This window comes from Megalopta genalis, chromosome 5 (genome assembly GCF_051020955.1).
Source record: "Megalopta genalis isolate 19385.01 chromosome 5, iyMegGena1_principal, whole genome shotgun sequence".
Lineage (NCBI taxonomy): Eukaryota > Metazoa > Arthropoda > Insecta > Hymenoptera > Halictidae > Megalopta > Megalopta genalis.
This window is the reverse complement of record NC_135017.1, coordinates 5878241-5901161: the sequence shown is the minus strand read 5'-3', so window position 1 is coordinate 5901161 and position 22921 is coordinate 5878241. Positions and strand designations below refer to the sequence as shown.

Below are 22921 nucleotides of genomic sequence, written 5' to 3'. Positions count from 1 at the left end.
TTGTTATTCGACGCACCGCGGTGCACAATGTTTCATTGCACGACATTCCACGAATTCCGAAACGTCGTTGAAGCTATCCCGATGCTATTTCTCAGCTTACGACGAGCTGTAAAATGACGCTCCCTCGAAAAAATTCCATTCTTTTCTCAGTCGGTTTCCAAGATTATTCAAGCCGACGACTTCGACGGTTGACGAACGCAACAATGCTTCGACGCGATATTATATACATAGTGCTCGAATTTATGAACGTTTTCGTGCGTTGCATCATCGGGCCGAGATCGGGTTACATTTTATTCTCTCAGACTTTAAATGTACTTGTTGGAAGAGACCCGAGCCGGAGATGAGGCCAATATCATCGCAATAATAGACAGCCGGTCGAATAAACAATTATTTATAGATCGCGGACACAGTAGAATATTTATGTTTTCCTTGCTGCTATTCGTAAATATTAACACGTGTTTCGCTTAATGGGAGTATCTTATTAGACCGGGACCGAGGGAATTGGGCGGTGAATCTTGGCAATGGAAAAGACAAAGAAAGTCGGCCGAGTCGTTCCGAGGATGCTTCGAAGACACGGTGACAGTTTTATTTACGCCATTGCGCAATTTAAAAGTCAACTTTTGTCACGTGAAGCCTTTTAATTGCAGCTTTTTAATTGCCGCAATCGATTATTAAATTCAGCATAAATGGTCAATTAATTATCTCTCTCCCCCCCTCTCTCTCTCCCTCTCTCTCTCTAAAATAATAAAAATATTATTATATATATAATAATATTTTTTATATGTATAATAATTATTTATTTTATTATTTCATTATTTCATTATTTCATTATTTTATTATTTTATTATTTCATTATTTCATAATTTTATTATTTTATTATTTCATTATTTCATTATTTTATTATTTCATTATTTCATTATTTTATTATTTTATTATTTTATTATTTCATTATTTTATTATTTTATTATTTTATTATTTTATTATTTCATTATTTTATTATTTCATTATTTTATTATTTTATTACTTTATTATTTATTATATTATATTATATTATTTATTTATTTATTTATTTATCATGCTCGCTTTACCATAGAAACGCCAACCGGCATCCCTGCTACTAATTCATTCAATAATTAAATTCGATCGATTCGGAAACGAGAAGATTGGTGGAAAGCCAACGGCGTGGTATAACGGTGGAAAACGACGTTCATTTATTCTACACCATCCGAGAACGGTTTTAAACAAAAATTGAGATCGTCCAGTCAATTGGCAAATAAACGTCCGATGAGATCATCTCGCGTAATCAAGTCGGTAGGTTGCCAGTCGCCGATCCGATATTTTTGGGTAAGATATCGGGACACCGGGCATGAACGGTGCATTTTATTCGATAAATCACCGGGACGAATGAATCGCGCGGACAGAAGTCGCGACCGACGTTCGCGTTTCTATTAACTCCGTCAGCTGTTGTAAAATTTTGTTGCGCTCGTTCCGACCGCGCGTATTTTTAGCGGTTTCGGGGGATAATATACGTGCCCCGGTGATTCAGCCGGCGCGACGCAGGAAACGAAAACGGGGCCTGCACGCTCGATAAATAATATATATAGTAATATAGATGGTATATTCTTATTGTTTCAATTACAAAATACAAAATAAATATATAATATACATGTACAATGGAAAATCGAAATTTTGGAGTCTAAGAAGGGTGCGCCGCGCCGCTCGCTTACGATCCTGGTCTACTTTCCGAGGAGGATCTTGCGGGTTGCGCCGAGACTCTGGCCCGCCTGGGTCGCGCCTTTGTTCGATCCTGCTTGGAGGCCGATCACACCCTCGCCAGCCCGGAGCTGTTCCTCCGTGAACTCGCGTTTGCATTCCTCCGCCGGCTTCGGTCCCAGGTAGGGTCCTTTCCATTCGGGGTGCTTGTACGTCTGCGCAAACAATGGTGGCCGTATGAAAACGTTTGGAACTTTGCAGAGGATCGAGCTTCGACGAGTGAACGAAACTGAATTATTTCGACGCGTCTCTGATTTCTGGCAGATCTAGATAGATGCGATTTTATCTGTCCTGATTAGTCAGTTAGCCGCGTTTGACGAGTATACTCGTCATAGAGAAGTGGCAGTATTTTTTTGTCAGGACGAGTATACTCGTCGTGGAGAAGTGGCAGTATTTTGTGTCAGGACGAGTATACTCGTCGTGGAGAAGTGGTAGTATTTTGCGTCAGGACGAGTATACTCGTCGTGGAGAAGTGGCAGTATTTTGCGTCAGGACGAGTATACTCGTCGTGGAGAAGTAGCAGTATTTTGTGTCAGGACGAGTATACTCGTCATAGAGAAGTGGCAGTATTTTGTGTTATGACGAGTATACTCGTCGTGGAGAAGTGGCAGCATTTTGCGTCGTAACGAGTATACTTGTCATAGAGAAGTGGTAGTATTTTGTGTCATGACGAGTATACTCGTCGTGGAGAAGTGGCAATATTTTGTGTGCGTAAAAAGCAGTGATCATTGGCTATTTAAATTGTAATTTTAGTGGAAACAAAAACATGTTCTCAAATTTCAAGATGTTTAAAATATTTCGAGGCCAGGTCAAAATAAAAAATATGAATAATTATATGAATAATTCACGATATTGGTGTTCGATGTGCAAAGCGCCTTTATGTGTCGTTCGTTGCGTTGCCGAATATCGCTCTACAGCGGCAATTTGAATTTTTAACTTTCACAAGTATTTGATTTTTCCTGCGTTTTTCGTTTATTATGTATATTAGTGTATGTTAATGTTAAGCGAATAAGTAAATATTAGTAATAAAATTGTTAATTTTATCAAATAAAACCGTCTTTTCGATCCAACGTTTGAACAGCGACGTGTTCGACGAGTATACTCGTCGTCGCTTGACTCTAAAAAGCAGACGCCACAGGTAACTAGTTAAAATCGAGTGGAATATTTAACAACCGCAAGTTTCGTCGTTGAAATCAATAGCGACGGATATTACGAATATTTGCATTTGTGCTTCGAGGCAGAAGAAATATTTGGAAACGTTTTGTGTAAAGCGAAGTCGAAATTTACAAACGACCGATTTAAATGGCGACGACATTGCACTCATTCATAGATCTTAAGTCACCCAAGTTCGTTTTACCGTAATTTATCCCGGAAATGCCAAATTTCGGGTTGCTGTGAATTTCCCCGTGCTAGTCCGACGCCTATGTAATTTATTGCCACGTCGAATTCCCGGAAGACAACACAAATTGGTCTGTTTGGATGTGAGTCAAGTAAGAAAAACCGCGGAGCTAGAAGATACGTGGTAGTTATTAGGTTATTTTATACTAGGACCGTCGAATCGTGGCATGTGCCCTCCGAATTGCCTTTGAATCGTGTCACGTGGCCTCCGAATTGCCTGATCCGAATCGTGACAAAAAATTAGAAATAAAATAGTTAAGCCATCGTTTTTATTCTAGCATTACTATGTATTCATATTAATGTACACCGGCATGCTGGCCGCTGTCTTTTTTTGCGCGCCACGAGGCTCGAAGAATCGCGACTTAGTATTCTCAGATCTGCCGGTTTCAATTCCGACTTCCGAGCATTTCTGGGCGAAATTACTGTATATCGGATCGTCGAGACAACCACGGCGTCGTTCTTGCATGTTAATGATCGCGCGGCGATACATTATCTGGCAGAGCTGGTCGATGCAAAAGAGATGGAAGCGAATGTGCCAAAACGTTGACAATCATTTCCTGGCTGTATTTGTTCCACTTAGAGTATCCAATTAACACTAGAACTACCAAGCCCAAGCCAACGCGGTTAAAGTATATTGTTTTATAACAATGCCAAGACTGGATTTAATTGAACTTCATACGATTTATATTATAATATAATATTCTCCTATTTATTCTGCTACATTATATTTATATACTTTTTTATTACTTATTATATTATACTTATATTTATATTATATTGTTCTTCTAAATTTATAGCATAAAATTCTCCTAGAAATATAATTTATTATATAATTTATAATATCAGAAACTGTAAAAGAAAGAGTCTGTTGCTTTGGTAGATCTAGTGTTAAAGTCCGATATTTTTTAGATAACGTCAGAGTCATGCGTTCAGACGATTGATCGAATTACAGTAATTTCTCCCTAATTCGCGCTCAGATTGCACACAGAAATGGACAATTTTGGAAGGGAAGATACGATTATTTGAGCCTTGCGGTTCGTTTTTATAGTTACCCATGATCAAGAATTATTATATTTAAAACGATATTATATTATACATTATATATATATATTGCTTTTTTCATTTTTATAATATAATGTATATAATATGTATAATAATATACTATACTATACTATAATATACTATAATATTATATATATATATATATATATATATATATATATATATATATATATATATATATATATATAATATGTATATATTATTATACATATACATATATACCTATATATAATATATTATATAATATGTATATAATATAATATCGTTTTAAATGTAATAATAACCTTGACAATCGATAACTATAAAAACGAAACGCGAGGCTCGGATAATCGAATCTCCTCTCCCCAAATTGTCCATTTTTGTTTGCAATCCGAGCGCGAATTAGGGAGATTTTTATAGACATTACGGAACGAATTCCGAATTGAACTTACCGTGCGACCAAGGGCGAACATAGTGGTGATTACTTGCGCTATGTCCTTCTTTTCCCATAAGTCGACGGTTTGGAACACGTCGACGTCGTCCACGCCATATTCCTTCAGTGCTTTCTGGAACCTAAATGGAAAAATGACCTTCGCGTTAGCACGCTACGAGATATCAAGGCAGAACTGATAATCGATCTTCGATGAAATGTTACTGACGCGTTGATGTTCTCCATCATTTTGAACTGGCCGCCGGAAGAATTGATCTTGGGGACCGATCCGGGAGAGATTTTGTTCATCAGGTGGCACAACACCTGCCCGTCCTTGAGCACGTCCTCGAACGACTCACCCTGGGGAAATTTCTTGCCAAGGATCGACTCGATCCATTCTTGGGCCTCCTTCTCCTGTTCGGGATTACGCTTCGCCGCGATCTACACAGCCGGAAACGAAGACGGATCGTCGTCTTTTAAAATCATTGATCGATCGTTCCCGAAAGGAATTTCAAATCGTCGCGTTTCCCGCCGTTACGGGAAAATGGCGCAGCCGAGACGACTGCGAAGCCAGAGAATTAGAAAATCAGATCGACTCTTGAAGAATACGATCGAACTCTCTGGTTGCAAACACTGGAGAAGCTCGAAAACCGTCGGCGTGGTCGTTCGATTCGTTCAAACTCGCTTCGAGTCACGTTTAACTACCCGGATGGCGGGCGCCGGGTCCGTTTGGACCCAGAGTTTGCAAACGTCCCGTCTAAATTCTAATTTCGTGGCAGTTCTATGTAATTATTAGCTGTTAATATCGAAGCTGATGATCACGAACTTGATAATATACAAACGAAAATGAATCGTTAAGACTTGAATGGATGCAGCCGTGGCTGCCCTAACTGCTCGGGTAAGGTCCACCGTCCAAAAGTTAAGTGCTATTACGATTTGATCAGAAATGGTCTATGGATTTGCGTCTACGTCTGGAGAGCTGAGACCTAGGTCTAGATTGTAACCTAATCAGACCTGGACTAAATCTGAGTTTGTATCCATGGACTCGGATTATGTCGAGGCTAGACCTAACCTAGGAATCCGAGACCTAAGTCTGAATTGTAAACCAGAGGTCCTTAGTCTCCGTAGACCTAAAAACCTAAGATGGTGTCAAGATTAAAGCTTGGCAGGTCTGTGCTAAGTCAGTACAGTTAGCTTTCTATTATTCCCAGATTAGATTTGAATTGGCTATACATGGATTCTCAATTAATATCGGATCCTCATTAGACCGTATGAACCCTAGCTAAAGCCTAGACAGCTAAAGTTTCGGATCTAGCTACAATTCACGATCAGATCCACGTGAATTCCTCTGTCAAATGTGAGCGAGCTTAGATTTAGGATAATCCTAGCAATAATGCCAAACAGTTAGGTCATGTAATAATTCCTTTCTCTTGTAATAAAATATAATACCATGCAGTCGTCGATGCGAACTGACTAATCTGATCTAAGCTGTCTTAAAGTAGACACTTCCAGCTTCCGTTTGAGCCGAGTCGCATAGAAACAGCCCCGCGAGAGCGTATCCCAAAATTCATCTGAACTTTTCGTTTCGAATCTTGCGAACCCCGTGATGTCAGAGACTTATTCCTCTCAATTTTTCAAAATGATCTCGTCATTCTAACGCGACCTAATCTACCCCGTCTTAGAGTAGACACTTTCAGCTTTCGTTTAAGCCGAGTCGCATAGAAACAGCCCCGCGAGAGCGTATCCCAAAATTCATCTGAACTTTTCGTTTCGAATCTTGCGAACCCCACGATGTCAGAGATCGATTCCTCTTAATTTTTCAAAATGATCTCGTCATTCTATCGCGACCTAATCTACCCCGTCTTAGAGTAGACACTTTCAGCTTTCGTTTAAGCCGAGTCGCATAGAAACAGCCCCGCGAGAGCGTATCCCAAAATTCATCTGAACTTTTCGTTTCGAATCTTGCGAACCCCACGATGTCAGAGATCGATTCCTCTTAATTTTTCAAAATGATCTCGTCATTCTATCGCGACCTAATCTATCCCATCTTAAAGTATGCACCTTCAGCTTTCATTTAAGCCGAGCCGCATAGAAACAGTCCCGCGAGAGCGTATCCCAAAATTCATCTGAACTTTTCGTTTCGAATCTTGCGAACCCCACGATGTCAGAGACTGATTCCTCTTAATTTTTCAAAATGATCTCGTCATTCCATCGCGACCTAATCTACCCCATCTTAAAGTAGGCACCTTCAGCTTTCATTTAAGCCGAGTCGCATAGAAACAGCCCCGCGAGAGCGTATCCCAAAATTCATCTGAACTTTTCGTTTCGAATCTTGCGAACCCCACGATGTCAGAGATCGATTCCTCTTAATTTTTCAAAATGATCTCGTCATTCTATCGCGACCTAATCTATCCCATCTTAAAGTATGCACCTTCAGCTTTCATTTAAGCCGAGCCGCATAGAAACAGCCCCGCGAGAGCGTATCCCAAAATTCATCTGAACTTTTCGTTTCGAATCTTGCGAACCCCACGATGTCAGAGACTGATTCCTCTTAATTTTTCAAAATGATCTCGTCATTCCATCGCGACCTAATCTACCCCATCTTAAAGTAGGCACCTTCAGCTTTCATTTAAGCCGAGTCGCATAGAAACAGCCCCGCGAGAGCGTATCCCAAAATTCATCTGAACTTTTCGTTTCGAATCTTGCGAACCCCACGATGTCAGAGATCGATTCCTCTTAATTTTTCAAAATGATCTCGTCATTCTATCGCGACCTAATCTACCCCATCTTAAAGTAGGCACCTTCAGCTTTCGTTTAAGCCGAGTTGCATAGAAACAGCCCCGCGAGAACGTATCTCAATATTCATCTGCCTTATCGCTTCGAATTCGTGTAATTCTCCTTGTCTCTTCCTAACTATCATAGGTCCGCGAACGAATTTGTTACACGACCAAACGGATGCAAGTTGGACAAGAGCTTCTCCAGTCGCCAGAGGGTGGAACGTCACAATTCACTGGTTCAAGAGTGGTACTACGGGACTCCCCAAGGGTCGGTCACTCGAACTCTCACGATCCTCCGGGCACGATCGGCGCACAGTATGGTTCACGGTTAGGGTCGTACCTTGGCGCGCACTTGACGTTCAAGAGCCATCGTTGTACGGTGGTGGGTTTCTTTTAGTGGACTGAAGTGCATGGGCTGAGCACCGACCCCTCTTATACCGGCGGCGACACACGGCAGGAACACGGCCCACGCGTTTCGCCGACAGTGTGCAGCTTAACACGTCGAAAAAAGACTAGCAAAGGCGGCGTTCGGTGGGTGGATATGCTCGCGTGTGCGTGCTTCCACGATTATCGAGAATCTAATATTAGCGACCTGTCCGTTTCAGTAGATTTTCCAAAAACCGTGGCTGCCAAGCTGTGACGGACAGGTCCCGACGCGGCCCAACTGTGGACAAATTGCTTGGAGAGATCGACGAGGCTCTTGGAGATCGAACGCGATCTGCGATCATCTCGAAAGCGGCCGCCACAAGCTCCCACATATTCTTTGCTGCTGTCACAGAGGACCCGAGAGAATTCAAGGATTCGAGACTCGTCCGGTGTTATCTACACGATCGAGTCGTATAAATAACTCCCGTCTCCTTTCTCATCAGACATCTATTCTGTTTTTTCTTTCATTTATTTTCCTCGCTTCTGCTCATTTATTTGGAACCCTTGTCTATTCAGCGAAAACAAAAAGACTCGTTCGACCCGGTGACTCATACAGTGGATGGATGTACGAACAATAGATTCTATCTAGCTGCATCGGAAGTTATTTACGACTCGACCGAATATTTCAGAACTCTTTAGGCTCGGCGAGAAAGCGTGGAACGCGCCGCATTTCGCGCTCGAGGGCCTCGTTTGCGGGCGCGCGAACTGCCGGATGCTACTGGCAACAGCCGCGTCTGGCTATCGACGGATGTTTCTACTTAATGTAAATATTGACTTTGCCATCGTGCAGCAGGACCATCAGGCCGACCATCGGTCTTCGTTTCAAAATCGCGATAGAAATTCGAACGCAATTCGAACGTCCCTTTTTCGTTTCACCGTACCCATTGCTCTGGACCAGAAACGGGGAGAAAGAGAAATGGGTAAACGAAATTTCGGTTGCGCAAAGTGCCGTGTGCGTTTTCTTTTTTTCTTTTTCTTTTTTTTATCTCTGTGAATAACCCAGCCGCTATATAGGTCAGACTATTATTATACGAGCCGCTTTTTGAATTCACGTGAAACCGAGGACAGCGGAGGACCGAAGGAGACAGGCCCAAGGCCCATGGCGTGCCGCGAAGTCGGCCGAAGTTTTTCCATAACAAATACGATAATTTTTCCTTAATCCGTGCTCAGATTGCGCACGAAGATGGACAATTTGGGGAAAAGAAGATACGATTATTCGAGCCTCGCGGCTCGTTTTTATAGTTATCGATTGTCAAGGTTATTATTACATTTAAAATTACATTATTATATTAATATATATTATTTTATTTTATTATAATATATATTATATATATATTTTATTATATTATATTATTATATTGTATACATATTATATCATATATTATATATAGGGTGTTCGGAAAATCGTGGTGTAACCTGCAAGGGGATGATTCTACATGTAAAAATAAGTCGAGAAAGAGAAATAATATTTTTATGTTTAAGGCTCCGTTTTTGAAAAAAAAAATTACGTTGAGAAAGTAATACTACTGAATAGGAATCAACTGGCGTGTCTAGTTATGACATACCGATTCTACCTCTCGTCATGTTACAAACCACGCGAATTTGACGCATCTTTCAACTCAGTTTTCTTGAGAACGGAATCTTAAATAAAAAAATGCTATTCTTCTTTTTCGACTTATTTTTGCATTTGAAGTAACTTTTTCCTTTACAAAATTTTTCTTCGAGGCATCGTTAACGAGTTATTAACAAAAAACGGTGACCAATGAAAGGCGAGCTCGGTTGGAGCGAAGCGGCAGAGCCAACGGGCGGCCCAGTTCCGCTAATTGGCTCTGCCGCCTAACGCTCTATGAGCTCGCCTCTCATTGGTCAGTGTTTTTCGCTAATAACTCGTAAACATAGCTGCGGATTTCATTTTCGTTAAGGAAAAAGTTACTTTAAGTAACCTCAGGAATCCCTCATTTCCCGGAAGTACCATAATGTTGGAACACCCTGTATATATTATATTATAAAAATCGTCCATTTTTGTGCGCAATCTGAGCGCGAATTAGGGAGAAATTATCGTAAAGTGGACAGACACATCGTCGCTTCGGTTTGACGGATCATTTTTCAAAGCATTCCTTCTTCAAGAAATGATAAGGAATGATCACGCAAGCGGCGGATCTATTAACCCAATTGATACGAAATACTGTGTTCCGTAGCGGAATCGTTAGCTACTTAGTCAAGTTTAAATATAATCCGCGGCGTCCTGCGTTCCTCCACTTCGTCATTCGTATCGCGCACTTTTCGCCGCGTTCCGACGCGATTTAAATACGAACTGTCCAAATTTAAATCTCCGCGCTTCGTGATTAATTATTTTCATAAGAACTGCGCTTGGCGCATCTGGTATTCAAGGTATTCTATTATTACCGGGTCTTAATCATTTCTTCAATGTTGGAAAGATGTTGCGAGTTGTGTTGGCCGTGTGGTCCGGATTTTTTTACTGTCGGGATAATCCGGATATTCGAGTGTTCGGAGTAGTCGAATTATAGTAGAATTATTATTTATTTATATAATTATATATTTATATTATATTTATAATTATATATTATATTATATATTTATATGTTATATTATTATTATAGTAGTAGAATTATTCGGTTAGTTAAAAGTATCCCGATAATTCTGATAGTTCGGACAATAACAAAGAAAAATAATACAAAACAATAATAAAATAATAAACAATAATAAAAAACAACTAGAACAGAACCACGGCTTTAGCTTAAATTCATTACTATGTTACGCTTTAGGGACTAACGTGGAATAAGTCTTAACTAAAAAGAATATTTTTTTAAGGCAGGAATAGTGGTTACGTTGTTGGATAAGATCACTTTCTTAAGAAAATCCTTACGAGAAGATAGCGAAAATTTGAAAAAGTGTAATGTTTCCATAGAGAATAAGAAGTTCTTAGAAAACTAAAAAGGACTTTAATTGGTAGTTACTTTAATTGCAACATTGTATAAAATATAAATAAGACATGAATTGTATTTGATCGTTTGCAAAATTTCTATTTGAGTTTAAAAAGTTTGGGATATTTGATATGCATAAAAAAAGTTCTGGCAATAGTTTCACCATCTGTTGACGACAGTGCGAAACTTAACGAAACGCTTCTGTTAGTAGAAAGGGAAACTATAAACAAAGACAAAATATCTTTTCCAGAGCCAACAGGTCGGTATATTTTCAGGTAACAGAAACAGTATTACCTACAGATGGTGAAGATTGTGACATGTTTATGTAAGATATTTTATACAAATCATCAGTGTATTCGTTCAACATAACCTTGACATAACCTTCAACGTTCAGATTGTTTTAAAGCGGCAACTACTCTGCGATAAATTAATTTTTCTCATCAGAAGATCAGGCGACATCTTTCATCAAGATCAAGAAAATCAAGAGCATTTTACTAGATTTATTTGTATGCAGCATAGAGTTATGTTGGATCCAACAGTAACGTTAACTGTCTTTTAAATTTGAAAATTTTTGTTCTACATAAAATTAAAGAAAGAATCAGAATATACACCAGCTAGTGATACTTAAAAATATGGGGAAATAAAAACGTAAATACGTCTTGAAATTATAAATTTATTTATTAATTATAATTGTGAGACCACCTCACCCCTTTCGACCTTATGGGGCCCTCCGAAAAGACCCAGCAGATGTTCCACGATTTACAAAACTGAAGTTATTTTGCATTTAAAATGAAATAGTTAAGTATTAAAATTAAATGCAGAGATTTAGTGGTTTGTAGTAATGGTAACACTACTTCCTGATTGTCAGCAGTATCCATATTTATTTGGCTGCCACATTTGCTGCTGTGATTTAGTTCTACTTATATCACTATGCTGTTGAGATATATATGAATCAGTATTGCTGCCATCCGCTAAATCTAATGCTGTCTTACCACCTAGTGCAGAAAGAAATTCAACTAATTTCTCATGATTTTTATCATGTGCAACATCTAAAACTGTTTTGCCTCGTACATTTAGAGCATTTATATCTGCACCCTTCTTTAGATAGATTCTAATGTCTTTCATAATTTGTTCTTGTGGCACATTTTGCATATAATAGAAAATAACTCATAATTCCTCAGCCTCTGTCCATCTTCATTGCCACTACTTATACTACCAGGATACATTTTAAGAATCGTAAGATTTTTATACACTAGTATATGTTATGTGAAATCTTCCTACTACTAAGAATTTACTTGATTTATTTCAAAAGGAATGTGTATTTCCAAGGCTTTAGTTATCACTCTTGCAACTTTATTGGCATCCTCTATCTTATATTATCATTTTCATATATGTAATATCTTGCTTGTCAGCACCTGTGGGCATCAGTAAATATTATTATCATCTTGACCTACACGGTATCGTTTCACAAACATTCTAATTTGGAAATTTTTTACGAGTCATGAGTCCTCAAAGTTACCAATTTTTGGATTTGGATTTGGTCGAGAAGTAAAAATAATTTAATTCGTTTAAATAAAAGTTTATAATGCCTTTTTGAGATAAGGTTTACTTTACTATTTATAATATCTTGGGCTGAATGCTTTGACATTCCTGGATGCTTAGAGTAGATATGGTCTAAGCTTGGTCTTATCAAAATCGAAGTTAATTAATTTGAGTGGATTAATTTTTTGGGAAATTTTTTGTGAAAACCAGAATTCAACCCGAACTCAACTACTTGGTGTTTTTACAATTTAAATGTTTTTTTCTTTAATGGAGATTATATAGTCTTACTGATAAATCCAATTAAAAGAACAATTGCAAGTGCACAAAGTAACACAAGTATAAGCGCACTTTATGACACTTTTAAGAATTCCGTGCTTTTCTAATATCCGCGAAAAATCTTGTCTTATATGTAGATCTATTGCTACGCTTTATAAGAGAGAAAATGTTCTCTCTGATATTATGCACATTTAACCTATACACCTATGAAAATTCAAGACTCTGGTTGTTTTAATCTGATTTAAATGAGAAATCATCAAATTAAAAATACTATCTACGATCAAAATCGAGCGTTCTGTTTCCATGGTTAATGGTTTCCAGGTTTCGTCATTAGGTGGCACTTTGTCGGTGCGCATAGAGATGCCTATGTATAATCTGCCGTTTATGCATTTAACGCAAAGCTTACTAACCCTAGCAGTAACTGAAGAGTAAGAACTTCGAAAACGTAGGTTGTTTTTCGTTAATCGCCGGGTCTATTTCTTTTTCTCTTTGTTCTCTCTCTTTATGCTTCACCCTGCGCCGGAACGGAAACTAATTTTGCATCTTCGAACCCCGTCGAAATGTGTTGTGACGCAAACTTACACTCGAACCCAACAGACGAACCGTTGAGACTCTAATTTCGCAGTGTTTTGAAATCCGTTCTCCTAGTACTTTTTCATATCTCGCCTCGTAAGTCCTATTAATTAAACAATTAATTAGCTATTAAACCAGTTGCATTAAGTTCGATCTGTCAAACCACTAAACGCTCTTTCTCATAGATTATGTTTTTGTTTTCTACTATTGTTGCCTGCTTTTATGGTAAAAGAGAACAATATTTGCGCATTTTGTTTAGATATAAACAATATTTCTTGTTCAACAATCTAATTTACAATGATTCTTTTTGGTTTCGTTAGTGCGATGAATGATGTGTTTTGATTGTTAGGGAAGTCATCAGACATGGCGCAAAGGTTTCCTGTACCAAATGCAGGGAATAATGGCCCACCTCAGCAGAGGTACACAGCATCGTCTGTACCTCCAAACTTACGACAGTATTCTGGTCCAAATTTTTCTGTAAGTGTATTCTGTATTTTGATATTAATATTGCACATCGTTTAATCCATTTAGATACTAACAAATGTACGTATTAATGAATTGAACATTGAATGTTGGATATATAAGCAATTTATTTACACAGATGCAACAGAGATCCGGATTCACTCCACCTCCACAGATGGCTAATGCTGGACCTGGCCCAGCAAGCATAATCAGAGCAACTCAACCATATTCCAATATGCGTCAGGGTCCAATGCCCACACCGCCTGTGGGGAAGAGAAGTGCAGATCAACGTATACCTATGTCCCAACAGAAGCCGTAAGTGTTTGAACAAAAGATTTTCTGTTAATTTTACATTATTCATATTTTTATCAGTGTTCATTGATTCATTAAACAACTGATCTGATGTATTTATTTTATACTTCGAAAGGAGTATTTTATTTTACACATAAGGGAAATTGAATACTGTACCTTCCAATATATTTCGAGTTATTTGAATTATGATACTGTGTTCGCATTGAAAATCATTTACCAATTTGCCAGGAACTTCACTGCATTTCATAAGCTTCAAAATTGGTTTATTGATTTTTGAATCTATGATTTTTACATAAACTCATTTAGGTATTTTTGGAACAGTGATTTTTCACATTCCACTTCCAAGAAGAAGAAAAAGCTAGCGGATAAAATACTGCCGCAGAAAGTGCGTGATTTAGTGCCTGAGTCACAAGCTTACATGGATTTGCTAGCTTTCGAGAGGAAGTTAGATGCGACCATAATGCGAAAACGATTAGATATACAGGAGGCACTGAAACGTCCTATGAAACAGAAGAGAAAGCTGCGAATATTTATTTCGAATACATTTTATCCCGCGAAGGAGGCTGGTGAGGGGGAGGACGGTTCAGTAGCATCTTGGGAACTTAGAGTAGAAGGTCGACTCCTAGACGATACGAAGAATGATCCTAATAAAGTAAGAAATGTTTTAAGATATTCAGTGTAGCAGCAGTAAAACATGTTAACTTGCATTCAAACCTCTAGGTAAAAAGGAAGTTCTCTTCGTTCTTTAAAAGCTTAGTTATAGAATTGGATAAAGATCTGTATGGACCTGATAACCACTTGGTTGAATGGCATCGTACATTAACAACACAAGAAACTGATGGTTTCCAAGTGAAAAGACCTGGAGACAAAAATGTTCGGTGCACTATACTTCTGCTTCTCGATTATCAACCTTTACAAGTACTAGATTTTAAACTCAATATGTACCATCAAAAGAACGAGAGTATATAAATACATCCTTGTTTACAGTTCAAACTGGATCCCAGATTAGCACGATTGTTAGGTGTACATACACAGACGAGACCTGTTATCATTTCCGCCCTCTGGCAGTACATAAAAACGCATAAGCTCCAAGACAGTCACGAGAGAGAATTCATAAACTGTGATAAGTACTTAGAACAGATATTTGCTTGTTCGCGGATGAAGTTCGCAGAGATACCTCAGCGACTGAACCCACTGCTTCATCCACCAGATCCAATTGTAATTAATCATGTTATCAGCGTAGAAGGTACATAGAAATGTTTCAAGCAAATCTTTTTTTATTCGTTATTACGTATTTTAGCATAATTCATGAAAATGTATTCTTTTGAACAGGTACAGAAACAAAACAAACTGCGTGTTACGACATAGACGTAGAAGTGGACGACACATTGAAAACCCAAATGAACAACTTCTTGCTGTCGACTGCGAGTCAACAGGAGATTCAAAGTTTAGATAATAAGATTCACGAAACGGTGGAGACCATCAATCAGTTAAAAACAAACCGAGAGTTTTTCTTGAGTTTTGCCAAAGACCCTCAGCAGTTCATCAACAAGTGGATCATTTCACAGACTAGGGACTTGAAGACCATGATAGATGTCGTTGGAAATCCTGAGGAGGAACGTAGAGCGGAATTCTACTATCAACCTTGGGCACAGGAAGCCGTTTGTCGGTACTTCTACACGAAAGTGCAACAGAAACGTGCGGAATTGGAGCAGGCGCTTGGCATCAGGAACTCATAAACACAATCCGAAGTACAGTAACAATTTGAAACATTACTATGTAAAGTATTTATATGAATCTTTTTTCCTTTAATTTCAATGGGCGACACTAGGATGACGTATTTTCATGAAATGTCAGAAAGAGAAGCTGTATAGTCTTACAAAACGCAGAAACTGTCCCGAGTAACAATGACTCCTCCAAAACAGTTTTATTTACACGACACATATATCAAGTATCTTTATTCAAGTCCATTTTTTTCATAAATCTTTTCTATGAAAAAAGAGGGTAAATATATATATATATATATATATTGACACAACTATACGAATCGTCGATGCGATGAAATTCTGTACAATATAATGAATAAATCTTTAATATAACTCGCTGAAATAGTTTCGCGCTACATCCCATGAAAATGAACGAATATTTTGTTTATAAGAAAAACAACAGAGGATTATTATTTTTGCTTAGTTCAAGAAAAAACGGACTCGAGAATGTGCCAAACATTTTGTAATTTTATTTGTTACGGACATTAACAAAATTGTAATTTGTACTATGACTGAAATTATGAAAGTTGAGGAAATTTTATACAACAAAGTTTCATTTTTAGTAATCTTCAATTAGGAACGAATATAAAATAAAGGCAAATATAAAGGAACGAACGTCGATTTTCAGTTATCCAATTCTTATTTTGTTTGTGCAAGTAAATACAATTTCTTACATAATCAGTACATGATGCAAAATATTGTTTTGGCAATACTGCCAATTTCAAACGTCGGGAACAGGAGCATCTTAAATTCGCTACGAATCTCACATTGATCTGTTTTTTTCTCAGTTTTCCAAAATTGCGCCGCGAATACCGGTAATTTCATTTTGCAGTCGGTGTAAAAGTGCTTTTTTCTCACATCTCCCTTACTTAAGAATATTATGGATTAATCTGATACGGTATTACAACTTTAACATTCCATGCATTCACACGGGATGGGAAATACCGATGGTATAGGATATTACACTCTCACTTGTTCCTTTAGTCTCCTTCACACGACGTTAAATATTTTCCATTTCTTGCAAATGATTCACTGTGAAAATAAACTTGAAGTGCACCGTTCGATAAACTCCTACGCTTTTTCTATTTTTTTTCTTCCATCAAGACACTAAGCGATAATGATATTACGAAACATCCTCTTCACATACCGACGAGCATTACACGTAAAGCATTGATCACACATTTTTCCTTCAAATGTCTGTGTATGTGAAATGTCACTTTGTTTTATTTAAAACTCTGTTGGATTTAATAAATAAAATTTCTGTAGAAGTCCATAGTATTTCACGACTCACATTTTCAATTTTGAATCTAATTGATTATTATTATAAAATAGGTGACATTTCATATGCACTAACTTAACGCGCACCGCATAATGCCACGAAAGAAACGATCCAATAGCGACATCGACTCTAGCGATAAAATTTAAAAACCTCATAATCTTGATTCGATGAACGTCGAATGGTCGCCGAATCTTATACGACACTAAATCACAAGTGCACAGATTGATTGTATCGTTTCTAATACAATAAACTCTGATTAAGTTCTGGCGTAATCGTCCAAGAGTCATTTCACAGTGTATTATTGTTAGCATTATTATTATTGTTACTATTATTGACCTGTTTGATTGGAGCGAGTACGCCGCAGATTGCATGCATGAGATCAAGGTTTATTGTATACATTTATTCCTAATCTTAATTACACATCCACATATATTTCATCGTATAAAGTTTTAAATATACATGCGGGTGACGAGACGAGTTGAACGGTTCATTTTGAATTAGACATTATTCGCTTAAATCATATGGAAGTCGGAGGGTAGAAAGGGTAGCCTAGACACATTTTCCTATGCTCGTGACAAATCCACAAAGACCATCAATTTGCCACATCAAATGATGTTTGATCGATGAATGACAGATGAATCTCTGTACACCGTAATATCTTGTAAATAATCATGGTTCATACATTTCACTAGTAGTCCTTGCTTGGATAAAACTGTTACCATGTTTCTTCCATCTTCTTAACACGCTGACTGCCATATCGTAAAACCATAGAACCTTCTGCTGGGCCAAATCTTTGTTGGCAAACTGGTAATCGCATAACCCAGGATTTGTCATGGTTTTCAACTTCTTACTATTTTGTTAGATAAAATTTTTCTTTCAGCCTGAACCCTTGTTAGGTCACGCAGCATGTAATAAAATAGTTTCTCATACTTTCTTGCCTCCCACAATGTGGTAACACACTTTCATATGAAAATATGACTATGATCCAAATGTTAAATACAACTATGCAGCAAAAAGCTGTGCCATTCGTACGCTAGTGATATAGCAGCCAACGTGTTAACTGGGGATTAATAACACTACAGAGATCGTACACTTATTTTGCAGAACGAGGTAGCACATAGCCTTGAATGGTTTCTTTGTGTTTTACGAAGACATATCGTTGAAGTGATCACATTTTGGGTATTGCTTTGTATTCTATCAAACGTAAAGACAAATCTTCTTCGTTCGCGTGTCATGTTTTCGTTGAGTTTTTACTTCATTCAACATCTGACACTATGTATGTACTGTGTTCGTTAAAGATGTATATCCATCTTGGAATCTTGTTTTTTGTAATTTCTGTACGCATCTAGGTTCAAGAGGAAGGTAAATTCCATTTGTGCAGTCTTTTTGGTACAATGTTAAGTAATAATGCGAGACACATCAGTGCAAGAGATCCGTACTAAGGAAGAAGTATTGTTAAATTCAATTTCCTTCCTCTTTTACATGACTATGGATACATTTCAAATAATAGCTTGTGTATTAAATGACTGTGAATAAAGCGTATAAATGTCACCTATAATTGCGCTGTGTCGAGACAATGGATATGCATACCACAAATAACAGTGTTACATTATCTAATACATCAATGTTTTTCTTTGCCCATTTTATCGAAACAAGGCCATAAAAACAGAAGACCCACGAATTCGTTTTTTCGGGGCATTCTGAACAGTTTCGTTAAAATGATAGATTTTATAATTTAAAAAAGTATAACACGCATATAAATAGAAATTTAATATCTTGAAATTAATAACATGATTATATAAGTAACAAAGTAATTAAAAAGTTTTAATAGATCATAGAATTTAAAATTTTTTACAATTTCAATAACCTTTTAAATTTAGGAATGTTTCTACTTTGATTTCTTCGTTTTATTTTTAACGACTTAACAAGAATTCTGAAATTTAAACAGTATTAAAAATTACGAAATTTCAACTAACCATTAAAAAACTTACTGGAGAGATATTTCTATTTTGCAATAATTTTCAATACTGATTTGGTACTGGAGCAACGATAGGTGTCATTTCCACGTTTTAATTATGACTATGCCGGTGATAAAATTATTTGAAACACACACACTTATGTCGCATTATCAAACAGATTTTTCTTCTTCAATTCGAACAAGCATTCGATGCGAAATTTTGTATAGTTACTTTTTTTACTTCCTTAAAGTATTTTCTAAAATAAATAAACATGTGTTACTTTATTATACTACAACATAAAAAAGAACATTAACTGTGTTTAAACCCAATCAGATTCTTGGTTGGGATTAATTCAATAAACATAGGATATGCATAGAAATCATTTGGTACAACGTTTGGAAGTATCATTAGTTAATAATCCTTACTAACATAAATATTACTACGAATGATGGAGTATAGGAGGCATACAAAACTAGAGTGTAGAAGAACAAACTTTTCTACTATACATCACATTGGATGGATCGTACAGCAAGGCAGTTTGTGTACTGTGAGGTTTATTACTTGATATGCGATGCGCACACAAATAACTAACAAAGTTAGCCGTTGTACTGAGATAAGTCAGATACTAATGCTTACGATTTCAATATGAAATAATACACGCTAGAATAAAAATGTGCAGAGTCATTTGATGTTTTCCCCATTAAGTTCTATCCAAGTAATGATAAATTGGCATTTGAGTTGCATATGCTCGTGCAACTCGTTAAGGCTTGAATATGTCTTTGACTCGTTCCAAATCTGAGCAAATTTGTTAATGCTTCAAAAAAGTCCTTGCAAACACGTAAGTGTTAAGAAGAACGCAAAAGTTCTTCAAAGTGTTTTAGCTTTTTCAAGTAAATCATTAATGAATTTCTGAAACATATAAACGGCCTGTGTTAGTAACAGTTACTAGTACGTGAAAGGACATTGTCTCTCTGTGGAGAAAACAACCACACTTAAACTTGATTTGCTTGAAAATTGCAATATTAGTCACACAACATTAAATTCTACAGAATGGAATATTATTATAATAGTGAATCACCAAATAGATGTTATACTATGAAATAAATCACAATTGCATGTTACTTACATTTATATCATGTGGTGGCTTTTTTGTGTCGACCAATAATTCCTGCAAAAAATAAATTCGAAATACGGTTAATAATCATTTCAAAACAAATGATAGTATTGCTAGAATTTGATAATTTACTTACTTGCAAAAATCTCCGTCTGTGATCATCACTGTCCATATCAAGAAGTTCATCTATGTCAATTTCAACTTCTCGATTTTTACCACTATCATTCTATAAATAAAAAATATTTTCTATATTAATATAATTAAGAAAAGGAAGAAGATTGGAGAGAACAATATTTGAAATCAAAACTCACAACAGAATCATATAATTTTTCTAGCTCATCAAACAACCACATTTCCACCGCTAGTCTTTTGCGAATAAGGGACATCTGATGAGACCCATATTTAGCTGTCAAGAATTTTTCTCGACGCTCCTTCACTTCCCCTTTTTCAGTGAATGCCACATGCAGATTTGCACGTGCTGGGCTACGTTCTGCAGTAAGTACCCCACCTCCTTCCATTATAAAACTACCTAACATTTTAAAGAGATTGATAGTGAAAAATGTAAAAAGATGTTAAATTATGTGAACGAGTATTTATGAGAAATTCTAAAGTATATATTAGTAGCCTTTGCCTAACTTATAGTTTTATAGGAGGAAAAATATACAATTATTAATGAGAAATGTTATAGGGCAGACGATTAATAAATTAATTTAAAAATAGGAAAAATAGGATGAGGAAGGATTGAAGAATATATACGAGAAATACATAGTATTATACAAAAACTATATGTATATCTACAAATCTTTATTATCCCATAGATTAACATGCACATATTACAAATGAAATAATTGCGCAATTTGAAACTAAAATTTTATCGCGGATATAACCGTTCAAAAATCGCGCGCATTTCAGAAAATAAAAATTACAGTACATGAAACTAAAATGATATATTTCCTTTCGCTTTATTACAGTCAATATAGTCATCTAACTGAATTGATACAAAAGCAACTAAGTACAAATAAGGAATTACGTAAACGGCATTCCTTTCACAATCTGAGTGTGATTATGAGCATTACAAAAGAATTAATTAAGATGAGATTAGTTCGAAAGAGGAGAAGGAACAAATTCCACAAATAACCATTGACTAATCGAGCCGAGAAGAAGATCCGGGTTATTACAAGCGCGGAATGTTAACTGCCGCTTTTTTAAATTCCCCGGTTTAACGATACTCAGCGGTCCCTGTTCATTTCCGCTAATCCGAACTCAATATAAAATAGAAGCAATATCGAGTACAAATAAATCATATTCTTTTTACAAGTGTTATAAAAATGTTTGTTAAAAAAGTTCTTAAAAAATTAACTACAACATTTGAAAAGATATAGGTTTCGTAATAATAAATTAAGGGATTCGAATACTGTACAATCGTAAAAAATTAAGATGTTATTTTTACTTATACACTGATTTAAGTAAAATATTTGCAACTTTGTCAATTTTCAAAGAAACCAGTGACATGACCAATGTTTAAAAGAGTAGAACATTAATTAACCCTATTTCTCAGAATCATACTCTTTTGAATATAGCAATTTTAACTGTAATATAAACTCAAAGAAAGTACTAAAACTTACATTAATCGTGCATATACTTTTCTATATTTTTCATTAAAGAATAGTTTATCTTTCATGGTCTTTTACAGCATCCTAACCCCTTAAATTTCATGAGCAACAGTTCTCAATTGTAATGATAATTGAAACTTTTTGATCTTAAATCACTGTTTATATCTCTTTCTGACATTATTCTTTTGATATCCTGTCACGTGAAAAATAAAATAAAACTGCATACGTATATATGTTAACTGTATTGGGCGATACGCCGTTAACATATATATTTGTTATAATTCTACTATTTCAGTTTATTTATAGTCGTGTTTACTGCATAGGTTGCAGTTCAAGGTCCACGTCGGTTACTGTTACAATTGAGAACCGCTTTATATAATTACAGACTACATTACAATACCTTCGAAAGTTCTATATTGAAAATTCTACTTTATGAAAACGGGATGTATCCGTGGCTAACAACGTCAGATTTGTTCATACTCATTACTCGCTTCGTTTTGCACTGAATTGAAATTTTTTAAATGCACTTATTCCAATCGTAGTCCTTTGTTAGTATAATTGATGCGGCCCGAGAGTCAGGGAGCGGAATCGCGAATTCTCTCTCACGGGAAACCGAATAATTAACGCACGTGTGAACCACTCTTTTTGCATGCTACAATAAACAATGAGCCCTGACGATTTCGTTCCCTTCGTTAACGCTATTCAATGCAAATGTAACCTCGGCGATGTGACGCGATGACGCTTCTCTTATACAAACACGCGACAACCACAAAATAAAACCGTCACGAGCGGTCCGATAAAGTCCGATGCCATCCAATAACGTGTACTTAAAAAAATGGGACAGATAGTCGCGTACAAAGGCCAAGGAGAATAAATAAATTTACGCTCGGCGTTTTAATAAAAGATTAGGGACCCCTCGTCGTCGTTCCCGTGCGTATAAACAAAGAGAAGTCCGTGATCTCGATATAAAACTCTCGTTATCGTTACGAAAAACAATATTATCAGCGACCGTTCGAATGATCGTTTATTGTTACTTACTCTTACAGCCTCTATTTCCAAATTTCTACTATTCGAGCCGTAACGCACTATCGTAATGCCAAGATCCATACGAATAATAAACTTTCTTAAAGGTAGTCGAGTATGATAGCATTTTTTCACTAGTCATGATTACCACACACTGTATATAAATTTTCTAGATCTAGGCAAATCGCAACGCTGACAATCTAGGGATATTTT

General features: G+C 36.6%; 3 protein-coding genes and 1 long non-coding RNA gene across 8 annotated transcripts; 1 reads left to right on the top strand and 3 right to left on the bottom strand.

Annotated features, from left to right (window-relative positions):
* Positions 1 to 1599: 1599 nt before the first annotated feature.
* Mp20 (muscle-specific protein 20 transgelin) lies at positions 1600 to 7916 on the bottom strand. The gene is made up of 4 exons (XM_033474435.2): positions 7760 to 7916; positions 4872 to 5083; positions 4665 to 4785; positions 1600 to 1928 (listed from the first exon to the last, which is right to left on the bottom strand). Exons 1-4 carry the CDS (start codon positions 7829 to 7831, stop codon positions 1737 to 1739), a joined length of 597 nt encoding a protein of 198 aa, XP_033330326.1. The 5' UTR covers positions 7832 to 7916; the 3' UTR covers positions 1600 to 1736.
* A 3228-nt stretch (positions 7917 to 11144) lies between these two features.
* Positions 11145 to 16332, top strand: Bap60 (Brahma-associated protein 60). Of its 4 annotated transcripts, none has more exons than XM_033474413.2 (7): positions 11145 to 11587; positions 13531 to 13658; positions 13783 to 13958; positions 14262 to 14607; positions 14676 to 14873; positions 14943 to 15201; positions 15288 to 16332. In XM_033474413.2, the coding sequence occupies exons 2-7, from the start codon at positions 13545 to 13547 to the stop codon at positions 15692 to 15694; spliced, it is 1500 nt and encodes a 499-aa protein (XP_033330304.1). In that variant the 5' UTR covers positions 11145 to 11587; positions 13531 to 13544; the 3' UTR covers positions 15695 to 16332. The 4 variants fall into 4 exon arrangements, with proteins under 4 accessions (XP_033330304.1, XP_033330303.1, XP_033330305.1 ...); XM_033474412.2 differs by lacking the exon at positions 11145 to 11587 and adding an exon at positions 12927 to 13053; XM_033474414.2 differs by lacking the exon at positions 11145 to 11587 and adding an exon at positions 12989 to 13277 and having other exon boundaries at positions 14277 to 14607.
* Positions 11450 to 12001, bottom strand: LOC117222622 (uncharacterized). The gene is made up of 2 exons (XR_004490733.2): positions 11862 to 12001; positions 11450 to 11785 (listed from the first exon to the last, which is right to left on the bottom strand). It is a non-coding gene; the product is annotated as an uncharacterized LOC117222622 (long non-coding RNA).
* A 10-nt stretch (positions 16333 to 16342) lies between the features above and the next one.
* Positions 16343 to 22847, bottom strand: LOC117222621 (protein phosphatase 1 regulatory subunit 14B). Of its 2 annotated transcripts, none has more exons than XM_033474415.2 (5): positions 22724 to 22847; positions 20384 to 20601; positions 20209 to 20298; positions 20085 to 20126; positions 16343 to 19867 (listed from the first exon to the last, which is right to left on the bottom strand). In XM_033474415.2, the coding sequence occupies exons 2-5, from the start codon at positions 20588 to 20590 to the stop codon at positions 19826 to 19828; spliced, it is 381 nt and encodes a 126-aa protein (XP_033330306.1). In that variant the 5' UTR covers positions 20591 to 20601; positions 22724 to 22847; the 3' UTR covers positions 16343 to 19825. The 2 variants fall into 2 exon arrangements, with proteins under 2 accessions (XP_033330306.1, XP_033330307.1); XM_033474416.2 differs by lacking the exon at positions 22724 to 22847 and adding an exon at positions 22086 to 22717.
* Positions 22848 to 22921: the final 74 nt, after the last annotated feature.